The sequence below is a fragment of the Anguilla rostrata genome, chromosome 13 (genome assembly GCF_018555375.3).
Source record: "Anguilla rostrata isolate EN2019 chromosome 13, ASM1855537v3, whole genome shotgun sequence".
In the NCBI taxonomy this organism is placed as follows: Eukaryota; Metazoa; Chordata; class Actinopteri; order Anguilliformes; family Anguillidae; genus Anguilla; species Anguilla rostrata.
Window position 1 is genome coordinate 35192257 of NC_057945.1, and position 24332 is coordinate 35216588.

General features: G+C 53.0%; 2 protein-coding genes across 2 annotated transcripts in view; one reads left to right on the forward strand and one right to left on the reverse strand.

Annotated features, from left to right (window-relative positions):
* The window catches only part of LOC135238574 (matrix remodeling-associated protein 8-like), a 249684-nt gene extending 233427 nt beyond the window's left edge, over positions 1-16257 (forward strand). The window contains exon 11 of the mRNA XM_064306624.1: positions 16243-16257. The gene's annotated coding sequence lies outside the window, so the exon portion shown is untranslated. The remainder of the gene's footprint in view (positions 1-16242) is intronic.
* LOC135238573 (calmodulin-binding transcription activator 1-like) overlaps positions 1-24332 on the reverse strand; it is a 443511-nt gene that overhangs the window by 49493 nt on the left and 369686 nt on the right. The window contains 6 exon segments of the mRNA XM_064306622.1: positions 75-209; positions 832-958; positions 4790-5696; positions 5698-7165; positions 9415-9555; positions 15750-15903. Of these exon segments, the coding sequence (XP_064162692.1) occupies positions 75-209; positions 832-958; positions 4790-5696; positions 5698-7165; positions 9415-9555; positions 15750-15903 (2932 nt within the window).

The window sequence follows — 24332 nt, forward strand, 5'->3', positions numbered from 1 at the left end:
GGAGGCGTGACGGCGAGACGGAACAGGGCCGACAGCCAGCGGTGGAGAGAGAGAACGGGGGGGGAGGAGCCTACCGTCCAGGGAGAGCCAGTCGTGCTGGGAGGACGGCAGGGCCGGCAGGGCGCGGGCCTTGTACTCGAACACCACCGAGTTGGAGATGATCTGGTTGCTGACGGCGACCTGCAGCGTCACCAGCCCCGTGTCATGAGCTGAGTAGAGAGGAGAGGGCAGGGGGGAGAGGGGGAGAACCCAGAGATTTACACCCCCAAAAGAGAGACTCACACTGCCCGCCAGTCTGTCCTGCTGGATTAACAGTGTCACAGCCACCGGACGGCAATTCCACTGTGATCGGTGATTGATAAACGGGGAATGAAGACAAAGTGGGTGATGAGCGACACGGCACAGGAGGCAGTGCTGTATCGGGAACACACTCGGGGCTACAGGGGTGCTGTCAGGCACGGTGCGGAGTGGAGAGCTGGCAACCCCCTGTAGCCGTGGCTGTGTTCACAATACAGCACAGCCTCGGGTGCCATATTGCTTTTATAAAACAGTTACAACGTATAGAAACAATTGCTCGATGGCACATCATTACTTATTCTTTAATATTATTTGCAGCCTATAAGTAATTGTGTGTGCATGGAGTGATACTGTTTAAAAACAGGCTGTTTGAAATAACAGTTACTGTGTCAGAGTTATTATCACTGAATAACGTGGTCTCAGCCAATCAGCATTCAGGACTGAAACAACCCCGTTTTACAAAAAGTTGTTTAAAGATTTAAGGTGAATTTAAGGGGGGTTGGGCTTGGTCCCGGTCATGGGGGCGGAGCTTACCTGGGCAGTAGCAGCGCAGTACCCCAGGCTGGATTAGGGAGGCGGGGACAGTGATCTGGTCAAACAGGCAGCTGTAGTTGCTGCTGGCCTCCTGCCAAGGCCCTGTTATGAGCACCTTCACCCCGCCCTGAAACACAGGAGCAGAGCTGCCCCTCAGCACACAGCGCATACAGCCAATACTGTACAGCACTCCTGCAATACAACTCTCAACGTGCGCTCGGTAACACATGCTTGCACACACACACGCACACACACACACATAAGAAAGCATGCACGCATATACATACACACACACGCACACACACACACACACGCACACACACACACACACACACACACGCACACACACGCACACACACACACATAAGAAAGCATGCACGCACATACATACATACACACACGCACACACACACACACACACAAGCACGCGCGCATGCACAACCACACGCACATACACACACACACTCTCACACAGTAGTGTGTCCTCCACAACCTCAGCAACATAAGTTCCTTGGTTTCAATCACACACACTGAAGCCTTTTTCCTCATTAAATCCTCGCAATGTTGAGGAATCATATGTCAGCTGCAAAGCGCTTGGGTAGGCATGTCTGATGCTGAAGCTGCTCTCGGGTAGGGTAAGGATGTCTGCTAAATTAATAAATTACATAACAGTAAATGGTAGCAATACATCATGCATACTTCATGAATAACGTCTCAATCTAATTACAGCCCATATAGGTCCTGAAATAAGGCAGATTGAAAGGTTGAAGATGGGCGGAAGTTAGGGCCTGGCTAAAGGGCTGAGTAGCAATGAATCCTGGGAAACTACGGTTTGTGGGGGGGGTGGGGGGGGAGTCATAGAGTGGAGGATGTCACTCATCAGGCTGTGAATAGTGTAGTCGTCCTTCAAGAGCAGGCTTTTTGGAATGTTTTTGTTTTTTGAAAGTCGGTGTTCTAGAACTCTGCTTTCAGTTACCACCAGTGATTGCTACATCAGAATTAGAATGTTCAGTTAAGAAAATTCTAATCACATATTGATCTCATACTTCAAATGGTTAAAGCTGTCTCAGTTACAGCGAGCCTAGATTAGACTACATCTGAGCCACAGAATGATTCATTTGATTTTCAAGCCTTCAGACTGATGACAGTTTCACAATGGTGGCTAAAGCAGCTGTGATGGCAGTTGTTACAACTGAATCAGTGTGAAAGGACTCTGTCGTCGCAAACTGAATCAGTCTGAAAGGACTCTGTGTCATCTCCAACTGAATCAGTTTGAAGGGACTGTCATCTCCAGCTGAATCAGTTTGAAGGGACTCTGTCATCTGAAACTGAATCAGGTTGAAAGGACTCTGTGTGTCATCTCCAGCTGAATCACTTTGAAAGGGCTGAGTGTCATCATATTTCAGGACCATTTTTGTTGTCCCCAGTTTTTTTCTGATGCAACCATGTTGTGGGGCAGTAAAAGTGCTGCAGACTAGTGGTTACATTCCTGGACACTGGCCATTGGAGCAGTTGTTTATTTGAATTGCAACCCCCCAACCTATTTGAAACCAAGCTGTGCAAATATGTTATTGCATTAGTGAAATGCAAAATTGTAATTACCCCTTCAATCAAAGTATCTCAACAACTCAGCAAATTACAGTGAGCAAACCTCAAACTAATGATACCAGAAAGAAAAATCTCAGTCGGCTGAGCTTCTGCTGCCATCTTGTGGACATCTAATAACATAACAGCCACAACACTCACAGAGTCCAACTTAAACCAATTTCCAGGATGGCTGTGGGTACATTTGTGTTCACAGCAACTTAGTAATTTGTTGACCATTCCATACAAGTGTTTGTTTGTTTTTTTATTTCAGCCATTTTGAAATTAAAATACACTGCAGCAGCAATTATAATTGCAAATGCAATGTCCACAGAACTGAAATAAATGTCTGTGTATAGATAGAATGAATTTTTTTGTTGTTGGACCAACTTTTTGGACCAAATAAGCTTATACAATTGGTCGAAAAAAAGACAGAGGGATTTAGTCCCCCAACAAAAGGTGCTAGGTGGTTGCAGCCATAAGCTCATTCTTTATAAAATGCTGACCTCTTGTGGCTCAAAGCATAACTGCAAAAAAAAACCGGCGCTACTGTTAACGGTGAACAGGGGCATCTGATGTTGCTAGCATTCACGCTACACAAATACAATCCGGGGGTAAGCTCCACAAAATTACTTGTTTTAAACCAAAGTGAAATATCCCTTTAAAATGGATGATAATGGACTCATAACTCAATAACTCAGGACTCAATATTTTGGCTCACCAGTAAATAATGCCCATCAAGCTGATTCCTATTTGTATTTAATGACTGTACACTAATTCTATACATAATTGTACACTAATTGTATTTAAATTGTGTACAAAATTGTACACTAATTGTACTTAAATTATGTACATAATTGTACACTAATTGTACTTATATTGTGTACATAATTGTACACTAATTGTACTTAAATTGTGTACATAATTGTACACTAATTGTACTTAAATTGTGTACATAATTGTACACTAATTGGGCCTCATTCACGAAACATGTGTACAATCACATTTCATCGTAAACTGCGTATAAGAATGTTGCCAAGAAAATTTTTTTTTTCTTATCTGTATTTGTTAATGGCTGTTTCCTTATGCTAATCTCATGAACAGTATTGTGCATGCAATTTACAAACAGCCAGCATTTATCATCTCATGCACCTGGGATATGCACAAAAACAAAGGTCTGCACATGTGTCATGAATCCCATATTGGGTTTTTTTTTCTTTACTTTTGTTTTTAAGAACAAAAGTAAGCATAATTTAAGAAAAGTTTTGTGAATGGGGCCCATTGTATTTAAGTTATTGTTATTATTATTACATAATTGTACTCTGATTGTACTTAAATTGCATACATAATTGTACACTAATTGTATTTAAAGCTCTAGCATTAGGCTAGAAGTATGTGTACTTCATATCCAATTAACTTCATTTAAGGGTCTGGGATTACAATAATAATAATTTGAATCATAACACAGAAACCACGCAATTTGAAGCATTTTTTCCCCCAACATGACTAAAGAACATAATGCCATGTTTAATTGCACAAAGTCAGAGTTACTGAATTAGGTGCAATTACGTATAAAGTAATGGTCTGCTAAGCGACTGAACTCCCTGCAGTAGGGGGGGCCTAGTGGTGCAGTGGGGGGGCCTAGTGGTGCAGTGGGGGTGGGCCTAGTGGTGCATTTTTGGTTCAGACTATCTTGTTTCTCCTTACTGTATGCTACTACAGTAAAGGCTTTTATCTGCATTTTATCATGGACTTAAGGGACTTGATCCTGAGTTTGTTACACTGTTGTAGTCGCTCTGGATAAGAGCGTCACTAATGCTTAATGTAATGTAATGTGCAGGAGGGCTAGGGTGCAGTGAGGTGTGGGCCTACGTGCAGTGGGCCTAGTGATGCAGTGGGGCCTAGTGATGCAGCGGGCCTAGTGATGCAGGGGGGCCTAGTGGTGCAGTGGGGACCTAGTGGTGCAGTGGGGTGGGCCTAGTGATGCAGTGGGGGTGGCCTAGTGGTGCAGTGGGGTGGGCCTAGTGATGCAGTGGGTGGGCCTAGTGATGCAGTGGGGGCCTAGTGGTGCAGTGGGGGACCTGAGTGGTGCAGTGGGGGGGCTAGGTGCGTGGGGGCCTAGTGGTGCAGTGGGGGGACCTAGTGGTGCAGTGGGGGGCCTAGTGGTGCAGTGGGGGGCCTAGTGGTGCAGTGGGGTGGGCCTAGTGTGCGGGGGGGGCCTAGTGGTGCAGTGGGTGGGCCTAGTGGTGCAGTGGGGGGCCTAGTGGTGCAGTGGGGTGGGCCTAGTGATGCAGCTGGGGGCCTAGTGGTGCAGTGGGAGTGGGCCTAGTGGTGCAGTGGGGGCCTAGTGGTACAGTGGGGAGGGGGGGCTTACCTCAGGGTAGGACCATTCGGGGGAGTAGTCTGTGACCATGAAGAGCCTCCCGGTGGCCTGTATCATTCCCAGCGTCCCGTGGGCCACGGCGGCCGACACCACCTCCGCCACGTGCATGTAGGCCAGCGAGCCGGCCTCCCCCGGGCCCGCCCCCGTCCCGCCGCCGCCCCCTCCTCCCAGGGACTGGGGGCTGCAGCAGGGCTGGAGGCAGAGCTCGGTGGGGCTGTACCCCACGCCCCGCCCCGCCGCGTCCTCCGGGCCCTGCTGGGGCGCCCCCGCTGCCGAGGCCTGCCCCTCCGCCCCCGGCTGGGCCATCAGCTGGTGGGCGTACAGGGCCCCCCCGGGCCCCACCGCGGCGCCGCCCCCGTCCACGGAGATGAAGTCGTTGATGAGGTCGGAGAACTGGTTGCCGAAGGAGATGTCGAAGTGGTCCAGGCTGATCTCCATGCCCGTCCCGCCCGCTCCGGCCCCGCCCATCGCCTGGTGGGCGCCGACCGCGTTGTAGAGCCCCTGCACGAGCCCCGCCCCCTGGAGGAGGGGCTGCAGCTGCTGGTGGGGGCTGCCCGCCGAGCCGTTGCTGGCGCTCCCGTTGCGTAGAGGCCCGCCGTTAGTCCCTCCTCCTCCTCCTCCTCCTCCACCACCTCCTCCACCTCCTCCGCCTCCTCCGGCACCTCCTCCGTTATCGGCCGCCTGCTGCAGGTAGTGCTCGGCGCCCCCCCCCTCCGCCCCGGCCCCTCCGCCGCAGGCCTGGAGGTGATCCCCGGTCTTGAGTAGTCCGTCCGTCCGGCCGTCGGCTGCCCCGGGCTGGCCCGCCCCCGGGGCGCCGGCCGCCTGCTCGATGCTCACCACCTCCTCGTGCTCGGCGCCCAGCCCGGGGAAGCCGCCCTGGTACTGCAGCAGCTGCAGGGGCCCCCGGGCCGGGCCGCTCCGTGGGCGACCCCCCGTTGCAGCTGGCAGCGGCGCCCTGGTGGGCGTGGGCGTGGCCGTGGTGGTGGTGGTGCAGGTGCAGGTGCCCGTTGCTGTCGGGGGAGTCCGTCTTCACCACCTGCAGGCCCAGGTAGGCTCCCGAGTCGTGGGAGCTCTGCTCCAGCAGGTGGCTCTTCTGGGCGGGGCCCCCCTGGGGGGGCTGCGGCGCCTCCTGGAGGAAGAAGCTGGGCGAGCGGCTGGGGTGCGCCAGGTGCGGGCTGGGGATGGGCTGGCCGTACCCGCCCGAAACGCCGCCCCCGGAGGAGTAGTCCTGCTTGGCGTCGATGGCGCTGAAGTCCATCTGCTCCAGCGTGGTGCTGGGACTCAGGCCGCCACCGGAGGGCAGCAGCGAGCCCGTGGGCGTCAGGCTGAGGGCGCCCTGGGCCGCGCCCGCGGCGCCCGGCATGCCGCCCCCGCCGCTCCCCGCCTCGCCCACCTGGTAGCCGCTCTCCTTGGCCAGCTGCTGCTCGAAGGACATGTCCTCCGTCTTGATGTTCTTCACCAGCGCGGCGTTGAAGCTGTAGCCGCCGCCGCCGCCGCTGCCGTCGGAGCCGCCGGGCGGCGAGCACTGCAGGCCGTTGGCTGCGCCGGAGGAGGAGGAGCCGCCGGGGGACCCGCCGCAGTCCCCCTTCAGCCCGCCGCCGCCGTACGTCTGGCCCTGCTTGGGGTTGTTGAGGAAGCAGTCGGGGTCGAAGTTCACGGAGGTCTCGGGCAGCTTGATGCCCCCGGCGTCCAGGCTGCTGGAGAGGACCAGCTCCTCCGACACGCCCGCGGCCGACAGCATGGCCAGGCCCTCCGCCGGGCCCGCCCCGCCCGAGGCCCCGCCCCCGGCCCCGGGGAAGGCGAACTTGTGCCCGTCGGAGGCCACGGCCAGGACCAGGCCCTGGGAGGCGGCGTCGGGGCCCATGAGGTGCGCGCCGGCGCCCCCCGTGGGGGACATGCCGTACACGGCGTCGCCGGCCACCTCCGACATGAAGACGGCGGCGCCCTGGGACAGGCCGCCCATGACCGAGGCCACGTGACCCATGCCGGCGACGGCGGGGCTGTCCGCCATGTCGGGGTCGCTGTTGAGGCCGCTGCTGATGGAGACGGGCGAGTTCTGGGTGGTGTCGGGCACCTCCACCTGGTTGGTGGAGGACACCTCGGTGCTGCTCTGGTGCAGCAGCGCCGGCTTGTGCACCTTGCCGTTACGCTTCTCCCGGGCGCCGCCCCCGCCCCCGCCCCCGCCCTCCGCCCCGCCCCGGGCGCTCTTGCCCCCGCCGTGGCTGTGCTCGGTCTTGCCCTCGGACACGTCGCTGTTCTGCACCTCGGAGTGGCCCCCGCCGTACCCCCCCGAGCGGGGCTCCAGCTTCGGGGAGATGATGCGGTGCTTGGCGCTGTTGCACTTGTGATGCAGGCTGCTTCCTGCACCTGCGAGGGGGGGGGGAGGGGGGAGGAGAGAGAGAGAGAGGGTAGAGAGAGAGAGGGGGGGTAGAGAGGAGAGAGAGAGAGAGAGGAGGAGAGGGGGTAGAGAGAGAGAGAGAGAGAGGGGGGGTAGAGAGGAGAGAGAGAGAGGGAGGAGGGAGAGAGAGAGAGGGAGGGAGAGGGAGAGAGAGAGACAGAGAGAGGGAGAGAGAGAGAGAGAGAGGGGGTAGAGAGAGAGAGAGAGGGAGGGAGAGGGAGAGAGAGAGAGAGAGGCTTGGACATGGTGTTGCTTAAACCACATTTCTTCATTTCCTTTTTCGGGTCATTTATCCTCCCTTTTTCCTCTCGTTTTTAGAGCGGTGTATGCACAAGGGGTTATTTATGCCTGCACAAAGCTGGGATAAAAATGATAGAAAAAACACTTGCAAAAAAACATAAAACAAACATAAAACACAAGATCAATTTTCCTGGAATCTTTATCACTGAATCCTGCTCATCTCTCTGTGGAAATTGCAACGAGTAGCTGAATAACTTTCATCGTCATTTAAACTGAAACAGAGCTAAATTAATCACAAATATGAACAAAAAGGACCACAGGCCTTAACATAGTGAGTCTGACGTTTCTTAGCTTCTACCATTAATTCATCCACCACTGGGTCTTAATTTGTATCCAAATTATTAAACCAATCCCATGATTAATGGATTTTTTTTTACTCTCAAATGATTCATTCAAATTAGGGCCCCAATTAATAATTTGACAGCCTAAATTATGAACCTGAGGGTTTAAATGAACAGAGGATACAAATTATTAATATAAGGACCTGAATTCATAATTCGACAGCGTTAAGAAAAATGATGGGTTGATTCAAGTTCGTATGATTTTGGTATTTTTTTTACCATTTCCTTTAAGGACGAATATAGCAGTAGAAACTCACAGTAGCAACGGACATCTTCTGCGTTGAAATGATGCCTCTGCAACTAGCACTTTAATCATACAACCCTTTATTTTTGTTACATTACAGATGTGAGCCTGCCATCCAGTGGCCAAAATGTGTGCTGCAGGTACAGATAGACTCAGCCTCCTGAGGCACTGCATGATGCTGGTATTACATTACATTACATTTATTTGGCAGACGCTTTTATCCAAAGCGACGTAAAAAAGTGCATATCAAGGTCATTGGAACTACAAAACACAGGTTCGATAGGGTGCAATACTCATTTCGTACAGTTATTCACAGCCAAGAACACAGATCAGTTCACGCAGTGAACATTATCCTGGCCTAACTTAGCCTATGCTATATCAAACTAGGGGGGAAGAGCAAGCTACAATATTAGGACGAAAATACAAATTACAATTTAAATTACAATAAGATACGGTACGAGCTGCGCAGAGGCATGCAGGGCTGCCCCGAAAGCCCTGAGTGAGCATGCACGCATGGTGCATGGTGCATGGCGCATGCACGCATGGTGCATGGCGCATGGCGGGACGCATGCGACGAGGACAGCGACGCGTAAGCGCACCCGAGTGTGCTGCGGAATCGATGCAGCACTACGAACACACGCACACACACACGCACGCACGGACGCACGCGCAGTCCCGCTACCCTTTCAGTCGTCACCCCGTCCCGTCCTGCCTGTTACCTTCAGTTGAAATTATTTTTTAAATGTATTAACCTTTATTTGCACGGGCTAGGGTGACTGAGCACAGATGCTCTTTTACAGCAAAGCCCGGTGAAAGCTCCCCCTCCCCCGCCCCCCATTAACCTAATTTGCATGTCTTGGCTGTGTGAGGAAACCCACAAGGACACACAGAGAACATTGAAACTCCATTACAAAAAAAAAACATTCAAACTCCACACAGAAAGACCCTGGCTGGGATTTGAACCCGGGACCTTGCATCACCGTGCCACACATTCAGGACCCCACAGCCTTCAGCGCTAAAGAACATTATAGCGCCCGGCCCTATGCTAGCCCTGCCTTTACACTAGCCCTAGCCCTATCCACCGTACAACCGCACTGCCAAAGGAACACATTCAGGACCCAGAACCTTCAGCAGTAAAGAACATTATAGCGCCCGGCCCTGCACTAGTGCTAGCCTTATGCTAGCACTAGCCCTACACCAGCCATAGCCCTATGCTAGTCGTACTCTACGCATAGCCCTAGACCTGCTCGCCTGTCTCTGCCCCAGGGCCCAAACAGCTCTGCTCCTCCCCTGCCTGTCCCCTGCGCCCTGGCCCCCTCCCCCCCGCCCTTACCCAGAGTGCCCGTGCAGAGACAGTTGTGGGTCCGGGGAGGCGGCTTGGTCTGGTGGCTGTCCAGAATCTGCTGCACCAGCTGCTCCACAGAGAAGCCGGTGCTGCTGTTCCCATTGCTGCAAGTCCACTTGATGCCATGAACTGCCAAGAGAGAGGGAGACACAGTCAGCCAGCCAGCCAGCCACGCCACGCCACCCCCCCTCTTCCACCACCAACATCCACCTGCCAAAACGGGGGGGGGGGGAGAGGACCCAAATCTGGCATCCGCTTTCCTCCTCGTCTGGGGCCCGGGAGGAGGACACCCACACCCAACTCTGGACAGTTTAGATGGGCGTGGAGAGAGGCGGAAAGGGACAGGCCCTGCCAAAACGGGTGAGCGACAGAGACATCTGCTGGCCAACCGCCGGTACTGCATCCCACACTACTGCTGACTGGGTTCTGAAGGTGACATTAGTCCCCCACGCAGCAGCTGCTTCGATGGCAAAACCACTGGAGAGGAACAAAACCACGGCAGCGAATGAGGAGCGCCGCTCTCGTGCACACCCCCCGCCTCCCCCCGCCTCTCCCTTCTGCACGGGCCCCATCTCCGCACACACACAAATTATGCCACCGTCCCCCTGCTGACGCCATTCCGGCTCCTGCTGCTGTTCTAATGCTATTACAGCCGCTGCAGCCAAGTGGCAGCCTCCTCCATAACTTTCCTTTAAATGGGAAATATGTATTAATGAAAACACCGAGAGCTCTGGGGTGTAGCAAATTTAGAATATCAAACTAAATCAAGGCAGCTTTAATACCTACTCCCTGAGGCCCACTACTTCCACGAACAGAGAAAAATGAAAAAGAGAGAGGGGGGAGGGAGGGAAGGATGGATGGAGGGAGGGAGAGAGATAGAGTGAAATGTACAGATCGGGTGAGAGAAGAGATGGACGGTGAGGCAAAAAGGAAAAATGGAGAGAGGGAAAGAGGTACTCAGATGAGAGATCACTGCAAATACGTGATGGGGGAAAAAGTAGAACAGAGGGGGATAGAAAGAGAGAAAAGAGAAAGGAGTGAGAGAGAGGAAGGGAGAGATGATAAAAGATGAGAAAGTGAGAGAACACGGAAGTGTAAAATTGAGAAAATGAGAGAAAGAGAGAAGAGAGGAAAGATATAAAAGGAGAAAGGGAGGGAGACAGAAAGTGAGAGGACAGAGAGAGAGAGAGAGAGAGAGAGAAAGAGATGGAGAGAGAGAGAAAGCAAGAGGGAGAGAGAGAGATGGAGAGAGAGAGTAAGAAAAAGAGAGAGAGAGAGAGAGAGAGAGAGAGAGATGGAGAGAGAGTAAGCAAAGAGAGAGAGAGAGCCATTGTATTGTTATGTCAGCACTCTTTGGGCAGATATGATATGATTTCAACTGTGGAGTCCGAACACTCCACTGACGCAGGTGTCAGTCAAACACCCCTCCCCACCCCTCCCCCCCAGGCAGCCCACAATCAATGTCCTCACACCTCTCAGGAGCAGCACAGCTCAGCCAAGGAAGAGCGACAGGCAACCCCCCCCCCCCCACCCAGCCTAACGGCACGCAACCACACACACACACACACGCACACACACACAGTCCACATGCAGACGCAGGCTTACAGTCCACACAGACACTCTACCCCGTCACCATCCACCTCCTCCATCACACCCTGCAGCCGGGCCAGCACAGAGGCCACAGACAAGCTCATCCACGCACTGCGCTGTGTGTAAGTAAACAGGAGTTGCACACATAAAATAAACTAACTGAGAATGACGATTCCCAGTGACGACTGGATTGAAAATCAGTGCGGTTAATTACTGTCCTGGCTTAAATGCATCTCAAAAATCTAGGGTGTGCTTCCTGGATTTCAGTTTCTTTGAATTACAAAAAATATTTTACTGCATTGACATATTTCAGTAAAGAATATTTTTGAAAAAAAACAAAGGGAGGTAAAACTGACACTCCTTCTGGGTGTCAGGTATAGGTAGCACACTATAGATAGCACAGGAATAACAGCTCCTGAATGGGGCAACAGGTAAAGAAACACTGTGCCATAAGCATTAAGCAGGCAGTGTGAAGGACGCCTTTCAGGGTCCTGGCACAGACAATGACACCATAGAATGCTGGAGCGACCCTGACCCTATGCCCTGACCCCTGAAGTGGCCAGCGTCGCTAATGGCGACTGGCGGGTCGCAGGGTCCATTTTGGAACAGGGAGCGCCGGCTGTACCCACTGAACGGGGGTCTTACCCCCCCGAGGGGCTCCGGCGTCGGCCGTATAAACAGGCGACGTGTGAAAATGGAAGCCGCCGGCCTGACAGACGCATAAATAACCCGATCTGCTCGCGCGGGGAAGCGCGGGGGGGTGGGGGGTGGGGGGGGGCAGCTGAGCCGCTCGGAATGAGAAATAAATCTTGTCTCGCGAGCTCGTTTTTTGGCAGGCTTAGGGGATTACGTCACTTGAGCCCCCCGTCGCAAGCCAGGGGTAAACGTTAGCGATATCGATAGCGCGCGCGTCCTCCATAAGGACGCGGGCGGCGCCGGATTGAAAAGACTCCGCCCCTGGGTTTCCGAGCGCCTCCCTCGCCACGGAGACCAACGCGAGCCACCCCGAGAGCGTCGCGAGCCCTTAGCGTGTGATTGGCTGATTCCCGTCTATTACCCAGCAGGGCTTGGCGGAACGTCCCGGAATCCCGGGGCTCTCCGTCTACCCCAGACCTGGGGTGGGTACAGGGGTGGGGGGGGGGGGTGTGTGGTGCGGGTTGGCGGCTGGGGGGGGGGGGGGGGGGTGGCAGAGGACTTTGCACGGTGGGACAGCGGTTTACCATGAAAAGGAAATATAACAGAACGTCTGCGTGCTGTCATGCTCTGAGGAAGTGCGTTTAAAAGAGATACGCAGACCAAAGTCTCATATTCTCATATTATTCTCGGGTGCGTGAGAGAGTGAGGACACTCACAACACTGCGCTCTGCTCAGGAACCCCATTACGCAGAGTCAGTGTGTGTGTGTGTGTGTGTGTGTGTGTGTGTTGTGTGAGTGTGTGTATGTGCTGTGGTCGTGTTTGTGTAGTGTGTGTGTCGTGTCATGTGTGTGTGTGTGTTTGTGTAAGTGTGTGTGGTGTTTGTGTGTGTGTGTTGTGTGTGTGTGTGAGTGTGATGTGTGTGTGTGTGTCAGTGGAGGTGTGTAGTGTGTGTGTGTGCGTGTGTGATGGTGTGTAGGTTTTGTAAGTGTGTCGGTAGTGTGTGTGTGTCGTGTGTGTGTGTATGTGTGTGTGGTGTGTCAGGTGCATCAGTGGGATGCGATACATGGCTATCATTAATCTGATCACTCTCAGCCCTTCTCTTAAGCAGCGCGGCACACACTTTGGCACAGAAACCTGATAATAAAATGAATCCGCATGGAGCTCAGCCAATCATGATTCACGACAGCTTCTCTGAACCCCGCCCCCCCACCCCCACCCCCTCCCCAAAAAAACAAAAACAGATCTGCTGTCTGGCGTTCTGCCACTCTAGTACACGACTCTTAGGTCAATTCCCCAATTCAAATACCCACTGAGGCCTATTTGAAACATTTAGCCCAGAGTTAAGGTGGGGAATGAACTCATCCACCAATCAATCAGGAAAAGCAGATCTCTACTGGCAGAGTGAGTGCCTTGGCGAGCCCATCTGCTGACCTTGGGCTCACCTTGACTACCAGGTACTCAGTCCCCCCACCGAAGGAAAATACAGGGAATAGTTTCGGGCAGAGCAGACATCGTCCTTGTGCACAAAGGTAAACAGAGTTCTGGGGGACAGGTAAGATGACAGGGCATCATAATCTTCATGGGACACTGTAGAGCCAGGGGCTGCGTTCATGCTTGTACCCTTACACAGGTACATATGTACCTGGCGGGGACAGGCCCTGTGTGTCAGAGGCCAATCCAGGGAACAGTTTGTACTGCTGATGTACAGATTCGTGCATGAATAATACATACGGTGTGATATACACGCAACGTACGGTTCGCCTCCTTCCCTGTAGAAGACACGGCCTGCACTTTCGCTATTAGTGTTGCTCCGCCGAGATCCCGCAGCAGCAGCACCAGGTCAGTCAATGAGAGCACTCGGCTAGCGGCGCCTGCTTCCTGGTGCTCTAACACACGGCTCGCCCTCTTCCCATTGTCCTAACAAATCACCGAGTTAATGGCTCAGTACATTAGTGCTAAAAGGTGCTGATTTAAATGAGGCTTCAGATGTTATGAATTAGTTGGGGTACAGTAATCTCCTTAAAGTACGCTGGTTTGGAAAAAAAGACTTCAAGCGACGACCACCTCCCACCAAAAAAAAAAACAAACGGCAAGATAATTAGATACTGTATCAGCTGAAAATCGCGGTAGGGCATAAGGACTGTCCCGCATTCGTTGTTGTGTGGAAACGGGGGAATTAAAACCGCATATGTTTAAGTGCTGTGACATGCGGATATACTGTGATTCAGGCAGCTAAAGCGATGGCAGAGACCCTGATCTTTACCGGTAGTTCGCATAATGATCACTCCACAGATTTCAAAAGCGGTTACACAAGATTTACACAAGAGGCCTTGAGTCAGAAAATAGTTTCACCAGTCATTGAATCTTAGATATTCACACTCCCCTCTCTTAAAATTTCTTGGACTTACTTCGGTTTCAGTTCAATCATCATAAATATCTGTCCTTAACACCGATTTACATGAAATGGCAGTTGTTTGCTTCAATGCAAATACAGTTAAATGGGACCCACTACACTGACTGGAAAATCTTTGCGTTGACAAACACTGTATACGTTCATTCACTGGTAGTTCTGCGTCGTGTGAAAATGCTCATTGAACCAAAGCCTTCGTCTCTTTGGGTACCGCGCTGTATTTCACACAACAGCAGTAACAGGTGAGGGAAGGAATCCCAGAATTTAGACCTGAACGTATCCATGGCGACGGCGCGTGTGCGTGTGACTGACCCGCTGCGGTAAGGAAGGAACGGAGGCAGGAACGGAATGCTGTGATTCGGCACATGATCAGTTCGCAAACGTCAAATCAAATATCTAAGAGTCAGTCAATGAGGAAAGAAAATGGCGGATTCCTGGACCCTACCGACCACTGGCTAAGGCTTGCTAGAACCAAACGCTCTCCCTGCGTTGCTCTGGAGACTAAAAAAAAAAAAGCTCATGAAATTCATGTCGGCCCCCAACTGGTCCCCCGAAAGCTGGAGGTCTCTCGGACAGGACGGGACGGGACAGGACAGGGCATGAAAGACTCCCTGGGAGCAGATGGAGGCGAAACCGGCACCATAAACCCGCGCAGAGCAGCTCTCCGGGGGAATCGGACGTGTCACCAGGAACACTCAAAGTTCAAACGCTTCGCGGGGGCACAGCTGTTGCGCGGGAGAGCAGATATACTTCACATGAATTGCTTCCATAAGGCCGGATAAGGGCATCCAATCAAAAAATAAAATAAAATAAATGACGCAGTGCAAAGTTACATTACAGGCGTTTAGCTCCATCCAGAGCGACTTACACAACTTTTTTTACACAGCATTTACACTGCATCCATGTATACAGCTGGATCTATACTGAAGCAATTCTGGTTAAGCACCTTGCTCGAGGGTACAACGGCAGTGTCCTACCCAGATATCGAACCTGTGACCTTCAGGTTACAAGACCAGCTCCTTACCCTTTACACTAGCACCTAAGCAACTGAAGCGCTGATAAACGACGTGTGGGAGATGACTGCACAGGGGCGAGCGTGTTCAGCTCAGAGCTCGTAGCGCGCGTAGGGGCTGCGAGACAACCGACGACAAATCAGCGTGCCTCTCGCAGATAGAATAACCGGACCGACAACGTGGCACTACACGGATTTGAGTTTTTCGTGCCGGTGATGTAATTGAGAGGTTGCCCTGTCATAAAGCGACGCGCGCTGAAGGTCGGCCTCTCTTAAGATGCTCTGATTGTGACGGGCGTCCCCCCACCGCGCGCTAGCGGAACCAGCGGCGTACGGCGCTGAAGGTCGGGGTTCAGCAATGGGCTCTCAGCGACCAGAGGGAACCGCCGACTACTGTAGCCACGCTACCGGGAAAGGATGCGCTCTGCGCTGTTGGGGGGGGGGAGTCTGACCCCCTGTCCTGTTGTCATGTTGTGTCCGAGACGGGGGAGGGGGGCTGTAAGGCGTGCGGGGATGGGCTGGGGGGCGCAGGCTATGGGGTGCGGGGTAGGGTGGGGGGGTGTGGAGTGCGAGGTGAGTGGTGCAGGGTCAGGGGTGTGGGGTGTGTGTGTGGGGGGGGGGGCAGTGTGCGAGGCTTCCTGTGCAAGAAGTACAGAACCAGACCAGACACTCACACATGGGCTTCAGCTGGCCAATCAGCTCCTCCTTGGTCCACTTGGCCCACTCCTTCTTGTCGGTGTTGATGGAGCAGAGGATGGGCCCGCACGGCTTCCCGCAGTCCTCGATGGCGGGCACGTTCAGGTAGTGCACCAGCACGATGTCCGGGTTCTGCACGGGGGGGCAGCAATCAGACACAGAATCAGCGCCGAGCCGCCGGACCCCTCCGAGCCCCCCGGACCACCCGGCCAATCACACATCACACCGGCGCTGCAGAGAACCGCCCAGGCAACATTCAATCAGCACTGATAAGCAATCCATCTCAAAGGAGGGAGAGAGAGAGAGGGAGGGAGAGAGAGAGGGAGGGAGGGAGAGAGAGGGGAGAGAGAGAGGGGGTGAGAGAGAGGGGGAAGAGAGAGAGAGGAGAGGAGAAGGAGAGAGAGGAGGGAGGGTGAGAAGAGAGGAGAGGAGGAGAGAGAGAGAGGAGAGAGGAGAGGGAAAGAGAGGAGGGAGGGGAGAGGAGAGGGGGAAGAGAGAGGAGAGAGGAGGGAAAGGAGAGAGGGAGAGGAGAGAGAGAGAGGAGAGGGAGAGGGAGGGAGAGAGAGAGAGGAGGGAAGCAGAGAGAAGAGGAGAGAGAGGAGGAAGAGAGAGAGGGAAGGGGGTAGAGAGAGAGTGACAGAGAGAGAAAGAAAGAGAGGGAAGAGAGATAAGCAACAAAGGGGGGTAATCCACAAAGGGACTGTGATGTTCCAGCGCCCATTAAGCCTTTGCATGTACCTGAAATAACTTCCGTATGATTCCCCCACAGCGCATGAAACGCTCCTGCAGCCGGACTACCAAGGAAACAGCGACACCATATGAGTCTCGGCCACGAATATTTAAATTGCCGCTGTCTAAATAAATCTTTTAGCTCTGAGGTTTTTATTTTTATGCAAATGGGGTCAGCACAGGGCGCGTCAGATTAACACTGATGACCGCAAATAACCACTCACAATCAGCGCAGAGTTTTTTAGGATGACAGGAAACCTGGAGCAGACGCGGACTGAACTTTTTGCACAAGGGTTCCCCTCTCCGGGTTAACCACAGACAGAAATAATTAATCACGACTGGCAATTATTCCTCCTGAGTCACGCAATACCAGAATCGCTGGAGGACAAAAGATGACATTGAACATGCCCCTTGTAATTTGTTTAATGCTATAATTTAAGGGGACTATTACTTCATACAGAGACAAATATTTAGACAACTCCAATAACCGTCTTACTTGAATAAAAATAATTTGTTTGGAACGGTCCAAGTCTGTGAAGTGAGCCGGGCGAGTTGTTCCGTGAAAATATCGAAGGCGTCCTCTTATCTGAGGCTCAACGGCTCCTTTTTTTAGTCATTACTATTCCCGAGACATTATTTGTGTGCCAAATTAAAATTAATCCCATGAATCAGCGCTTGCTCAACTGGTGTGAGGGAAAAAAAAACATCCATTTATTTTTATTTGTGAAATATTTTGAGGTAACTAATCATCAGCATTGCCTATTTTTGATTAAAGCCAAAAAAAAACACGCTCAAACAACAGAGTTTAGGTGCAGCCTCAGATGCAAACTGACCCAGTGTCACCCTCACTGAAAAAGCATCTCACAACAGCTGGCCTGAAGGCCCAAGGTCTGGTAAACCGTGCCCATTAACGATATTGGCATGGTTAAAGGTTCACTTGATTACTTACTGCATCAGTCATTGTGGGACTGAGACAGGTTGTATGCATGTTGGAGGTGAATTTGAGCGAGAATGAGATGCAAGAGGGTGGTGGGGTGGAGGGGTGGGGGCGACGGGGTGGTGTGGGGGTAAGTAGAGAGGAGGACATGAGTAGTGGGTGGGGGTCGGTGGTGGGGGGTAATATAGGGAGGAGGAGAAAGGCAGAGTGGGAGGGGCGCAGACAGAGGAAGAAAGATGGATGCGCAGAATTTCCGGACGCAGTTAGCGTAGCGTGTCAGCACAAAAACTCAGGGGCTCCGCCATTTTGCCATTTCTGTGGCGGGGGGGGGATGAGAGGACGTTAAAGCGCCCCGGTCTGACACGCGTGTGACGTGGCGTGGTACGGGGGGGGAAAGGCGCTCGCATAATGAATGAGGCGAAGCAAAGCCAGCATTCCGAGACGGGAGAGAGAGAGAGAGAGATCCGGATATTCGGAAAACGTTTGCCTGGGTGCACAGTACAGTACGTCTGGGGAAGCACAAGAATCTGGAACGCAACAAAAGGCTTTGAAAGTTGCCCCCCCCCCCCCCCCCCCGCCCTTCGCAGGCTTTTAATTGGAAGAGAGAGGGAGAGGTGGGTGTAGGTAATTGCGGAGCGCGAGTGTGGAATGCCGTGCCATCACAGGCACACGCCCCCTTCTCTGAGGCGCTGATGCCCTCAATTAACTTCAAAGTATTTACCAGCTCAAAATGCCACGATTCACAAGCAGCCAGAATTACGGCGGTAAATTACCTAAATTGACAGCTTATGAGTAATAGGTGCTGTTTAAATGCGCATTGAGGGAGCATGAGCAGCATCCATCGCTACCAATGAGCATGAACAGCACTGAGCATGGACAGCACTGAACATGAACAGCACTGAGCATGGACAGCACTGAGCATGAACAGCACTGAGCATGGACAGCACTGAGCATGAACAACACTGAGGATGGACTGCTGTAAACAAGAGTGAGGAGCATTTCTGCCCTGTTTACACACAAACACACATACATGCACACACACACACACACTCACACTCACACTCACACTCACACTCACACACACGGACACACACACACGAACACACACATACACATGACAACACACACTCACACACACACACCCACATAAACACACACATAGACACAACCAATACACACTCATCATTCTGAGTGTAAACACTGCCCTCTGAATATTTAACAGTGCAGTGATGACCATTAACAATTCTGACCCAATCTGGCAGTTAATCAAAAATACTGGGCCATTTCACACATACATAAGCTTGCACACACAGCCACACACACACACGCACACACTCCCACAAACACACACGCACACGCACACACACACACACGCACACGCACGCACACGCACACGCACACGCACACGCACACGCACACGCACACACAAACACACACATGCACACACAGACACACACACACATGCGCACACACACACACACACACACACACACACACACACACAGCCACACACACACGCCCACGCTGGCGTGAGCAGCCCCTTGGCGGCACACTGGCGGAGTCTGATAGAGACGGATGCAGCGGCGGCGTCGGCCCGGCCCGCTCGAGGCTTCATCGATGCTGAGTGCTCGATAAATCAGCCCGCCGCCGGTCTGGGCCTGCTGCCGCCGCGGGGGAGGGGCCAGCCCGTCGTCTGGGAGACCACATGGCCGTGTCACAGAGAGGGGGGGGGGCCCGGCAGGGCAGACCCCTCCCCAGCATCTCCGGAGCTCTCCGCATCCCCTCGACAACCGTTGGTTGTCGTGGGAACGGCTCGGCGTACCGCTGGATCCTTTCCCGAAAAACGCTCCCGTGGCGTTGTGGGGAGGCAATTATTGCACCTCGTTTGGGCTGAGACCGCTGAGTGAGAATGTTAGCTTCAGCGGCTCTGCTGCCCTCTCAGCCAGGGAGGAAAAAAGACGGGATTGGACACCACCAGCGTGACCCCTAAACCCCTGAAGGTAAAATGACCCGCTGGAGTGGCATTTACGTTGCTAGGCGTTCAGGGTAGGGAGAGTTAAAGCACAGACATTGATTTGACATCTTCGGGGACCAAAATTTGGGAACCCCCCCCCATGTTACCGCTTATATTCCCAAACCTTGGACCCCCCCGCGCCAGTTTTGGCCGTTACTGGCTCAGCTCTTCCATGGCCCCAGTCACACGGCTCAGAGCGCTGTTGAACCTCGCAGTGAAGTGAAGACACGGCGCACACGCTGAAAGGTTCAGGGGCGGAGTTTTTGCCCGTGCGCTGTCAGACGGAGCGCGATCGGGGGGGGGGGGGGGGTGTCAGCGCTCTTTGGCGGGGTCGCGCAGGGGTCACGGGGGGGAATAAGTTAAGAGTTAATGGCCGCCCTGCCCCCCCCTCAGTGGGAAAAGGGACCTGGAGGCACAGAAATCAAAGCCAGATATCCCTCCATTATTTTCTGTCCGGAGGCGACATTAAGCAAATTAATTCCGCGGCGTTTAGGTGCTGAATAACTTCTTCTTTTTTTTTTTTGCGGTGCGTTGTTAGAACTTCTGAAATGAATATTTCAAGGTGTCTGCGCAGCACCTGTCCCCGGATTCGAAAGACCCCGGCAGATTTCATCTCCATTTCAAATGAGGCAAATTGGATCAAATCTTTCCTCCACAGGAAAAACTTTTCTTTTTCTTTATTATTTTTTTTATTATAAATCAAGCTCATAGCTGTTATTGCTGAAGTAATCTCTTTTATGAATGGCTTCAGCTGTGCCAGCCGCTGTGAGTTAGACAGAAGAGGCCCACAGGGAGCCAGAGCTTTGGACACAGGAGCCCAGCGGACAGCAGGACCTGCTCATCCACGCCAGGATGAGTGTGTGTGTGTGTGTATGTGCGTGTGGGTGTGTGTGTGTGTATGTTGTGTGTGTGTGTGTGTGTGTGTGTATGTGTGTGTGTGTGTGTGTGTGTGTGTGTGTGCGTCACGCTGTAAATTCGCGGGTCTGTGGCCTGGGATAATGGATGTGAGGATTACATTACACTACATTTATTTAGCAGACGCTTTTATCCAAAGCGATGAACAAAAGTGCATATCAAGGTCATTTAGAACAACCACAAAACACAGGTCCGATAAGGTACAATACTCATTTTGTACAGGTATTCGTAGCCAACAACACAGATCAGTTCACACAATGAACGTTATTCTGACCTAACCTACTCTTAGTTAAAACAAGGGGGCAGTACGAGGATGTGAGGATGTGATTGATGTGAGAAGGATTCCCCCCACAAAGTGCCCGAAATCCCAAAATCAGTCAGGATGGGCAGGGACAACCCCGAAGGTGGGGTGCACACAAACGTGCCCCCTGCACTAAACACTCGCATGTAAAAATGCACGCTGGGCAGTGCGCTTTCTTTCTCTCTGTCGCATACTGCATGAACACGTGAGCACACACATCCACAAACAAAATCGCCAAACTGATTAAACAGCCCAGGTACACAGGCACCGCTATAGAGTTATTATTCAGGGATATAGACATCAGCATCTCGGCAAAACCAGGGCAGTACACGCACACACACACACACACACACACGCACACACACACACACGCACACGCACACACACACACACACACACACACACACCCTCTGTCTTTCCTCTGCATGTAAAAACTGGCACCATATAGCTGTACACACACAAATGTGTGAAGCCAGGACCTCACAATGTGGGTGTTTTCTCTTTCACACACCCTGACTCTGAGCCAGAAGAGCTCACGATAAGCGCTACACCTTTCTCTTCCCCTTCCACAGCTCCCCATCACCCACCTTCTCTCCCCCCTTCTCTCCAAGAGGAGGGGAAACGACAGGGAAAATGGAGGGTGTCACATAAATCTATCAGGATGGTAATTCAATTGAATTTCCTGGCCGGCTGATGCTTCTCTTATCCACCGCGTGAGAGCGGAGGTTTCGGGTCTCCCAAACAGCTGTACAGAAAAAAAACAGCCTTTTTTTCCGCCCGGCCATTTCGCGGGAGAGAATGAGGTCTTATTAACGTTATCGATCGACTGTGTAATACGGGCCTTCTGGGCTGGCCTTGTGTTTGTGCTTTTACACGGTTATCAGGACCGGGTTCGAGGGTTCAAGGGGGCGCATGGAGGTGTTTTTAAAGTCCACAAAACCCCCACCCCCCCCACCCCATAGGATAAGGCGGTAACCATGACAGTATCGTGAGGAACGTATTTCTGGTTGATGAACCACTGGCATCGAGACGACCTCTGGGGTCCGGACGCTCCTCTGTCCGTCCTGGACCACACAATCCAGCGGAATTTTTAATCGGCTGGAATACTGGCGTCTAGCTGCGAAAGCACCATTAACATTTTTTTGGTCGAGAGCGGCAGGTTTACATAATTTTATGATTCAGCGTCGAACCAAGAAACCCGTTTCTGCTGCACCTGTGTTTTAGAACACGAGCGTGGAGCGATGCTGGAAATCACTGTCTGCAGGTAGGTGGCAACGTCTCTCTCTATGCTGGGGGGGGGGCGCGTGTGTGTGTATGTGGGGGGGGGTGTGTGTGCGTGTGTGTGTGGGGTGGGGGGGGGGGGGGTGACGGGGATGCTTCCTTCACCTCATCCTCTCACGGAGGAGAAGACGGTGCGCTGCGCTCGCTCCCGTAACTTGGCAACAGGTCCGCGGACGCCCACGCGCGCCACGCGAAGCGGCGCTCGATGTGCGTACGCTTCGTACAGTCAACACAGCTACGCTTACGCTACGAACCGTTCACCCTGTGCTGCACAGTAACGTATGTACGAACCGTTCACCCTGTGCTGCACAGTAACATATGTACGATCCGTTCACCCTGTGCTGCACAGTAACGTATGTACGAACCGTTCACCCTGTGCTGCACAGTAACGTATGTACGAACCGTTTACCCTGTGCTGCACAGTAACGTATGTACGAACCGTTCACCCTGTGCTGCACAGTAACGTACGTACGAACCGTTCACCCTGTGCTGCACAGTAACGTACGTACGAACCGTTACCCTGTGCTGCACAGTAACGTACGTACGAACCGTTTACCCTGTGCTGCACAGTAACGTATGTACGAACCGTTCACCCTGTGCTGCACAGTAACGTATGTACGAACCGTTTACCTGTGCTGCACAGTAACGTATGTACGAACCGTTCACCCTGTGCTGCACAGTAACGTATGTACGAACCGTTCACCCTGTGCTGCACAGTAACGTACGTACGAACCGTTTACCCTGTGCTGCACAGTAACGTACGTACGAACCGTTACCCTGTGCTGCACAGTAACGTATGTACGAACCGTTCACCTGTGCTGCACAGTAACGTATGTACGAACCGTTCACCCTGTGCTGCACAGTAACGTATGTACGAACCGTTCACCCTGTGCTGCACACTAACGTCTGTACGAACCGTTTACCCTGTGCTGCACAGTAACGTACGTACGAACCGTTTACCCTGTGCTGCACAGTAACGTACGTACGAACCGTTCACCCTGTGCTGCACAGTAACGTACGTACGAACCGTTCACCCTGTGCTGCACAGTAACGTATGTACGAACCGTTCACCCTGTGCTGCACAGTAACGTACGTACGAACCGTTTACCCTGTGCTGCACAGTAACGTATGTACGAACGTTCACCCTGTGCTGCACAGTAACGTACGTACGAACCGTTCACCTGTGCTGCACAGTAACGTATGTACGAACCGTTCACCCTGTGCTGCACAGTAACGTACGTACGAACCGTTTACCCTGTGCTGCACAGTAACGTACGTACGAACCGTTCACCCTGTGCTGCACAGTAACGTATGTACGAACCGTTCACCCTGTGCTGCACAGTAACGTACGTACGAACCGTTTACCCTGTGCTGCACAGTAACGTATGTACGAACCGTTCACCCTGTGCTGCATTGTATAGTAACGTATGTGGAGAGGTCACCTGCAGCCAGCCCAACACACTGTACCTCCGCACTACTGGAGATGTAGGAACACAAACCCCCCACTCCCCCGCCCCCCCCCCCCACCCCACCTGCTCCCCCTGCACATTTAGCCAGGCCTACACATTCTACCTCTGCCCTAGTGGAGATGTAGGAACACACACACCCCTCTTTCTGTACCCCAAACCCCCCCCCTCCCCCTCAGAACACTCAGCCAGTCTCAAACACCGCTGTCCTGCACAGATCCTATTAGAGCAGCACCCAGTGGGAGGGAAGGGGGGGGGTGGTGATGGGGGGGCGCTCTCCCGGACTCCCGCGTACCGCGCGTGGTCTGTGGCGGAGCAGGGGGGGGGGGGGCGCAGGGCTGTCAGCAGCGCTCTCATTAACACAGCGCCCCGCGCTCCAGAGTGGGACCGTAGAGGACGTGTCCTTCCTCCCCCGGCCAGCGCCATTAACACCAGAGCTCTTTAATGAAGATCCGGCACTGTTACCGCCGCCGGGCCGCGCCGGGAGGTGTCAGACGCGCGGCACGGAACGCAGCGGCAAAACCGCACTCGTCCCTGATCTTTAAAAAAAATTTTTTAAATCACACTAAGAGCAGAGCCCTTAAAATAATGCGATACACTGGGGTGACCCGTGGCGTAGCCTGTAGAGCACAGTCCACATGCTCATTGCGAGCCGCGACGTCGGCGGTTCGAGTCCGACCGCCAGACCATGTTTCACCCTCTCTCTCTCTCTCTGTTCTGCCCATCTCTCACACCGTCCTGTCCAATACCGCTGAAAAGCCCATAATTATTTTATTTTATTAATTATGCAAAACACGTCGCCGGAGCAGAGAAACGTCTCCCCCCCGTCCCGTCCCACTAAACCCAGAGACGCGCGACAACCAGCCGAACGCACCGTCTTTCCCAGAGTCCTCAGCGGGAACCGCAGCGGCTCCCAAA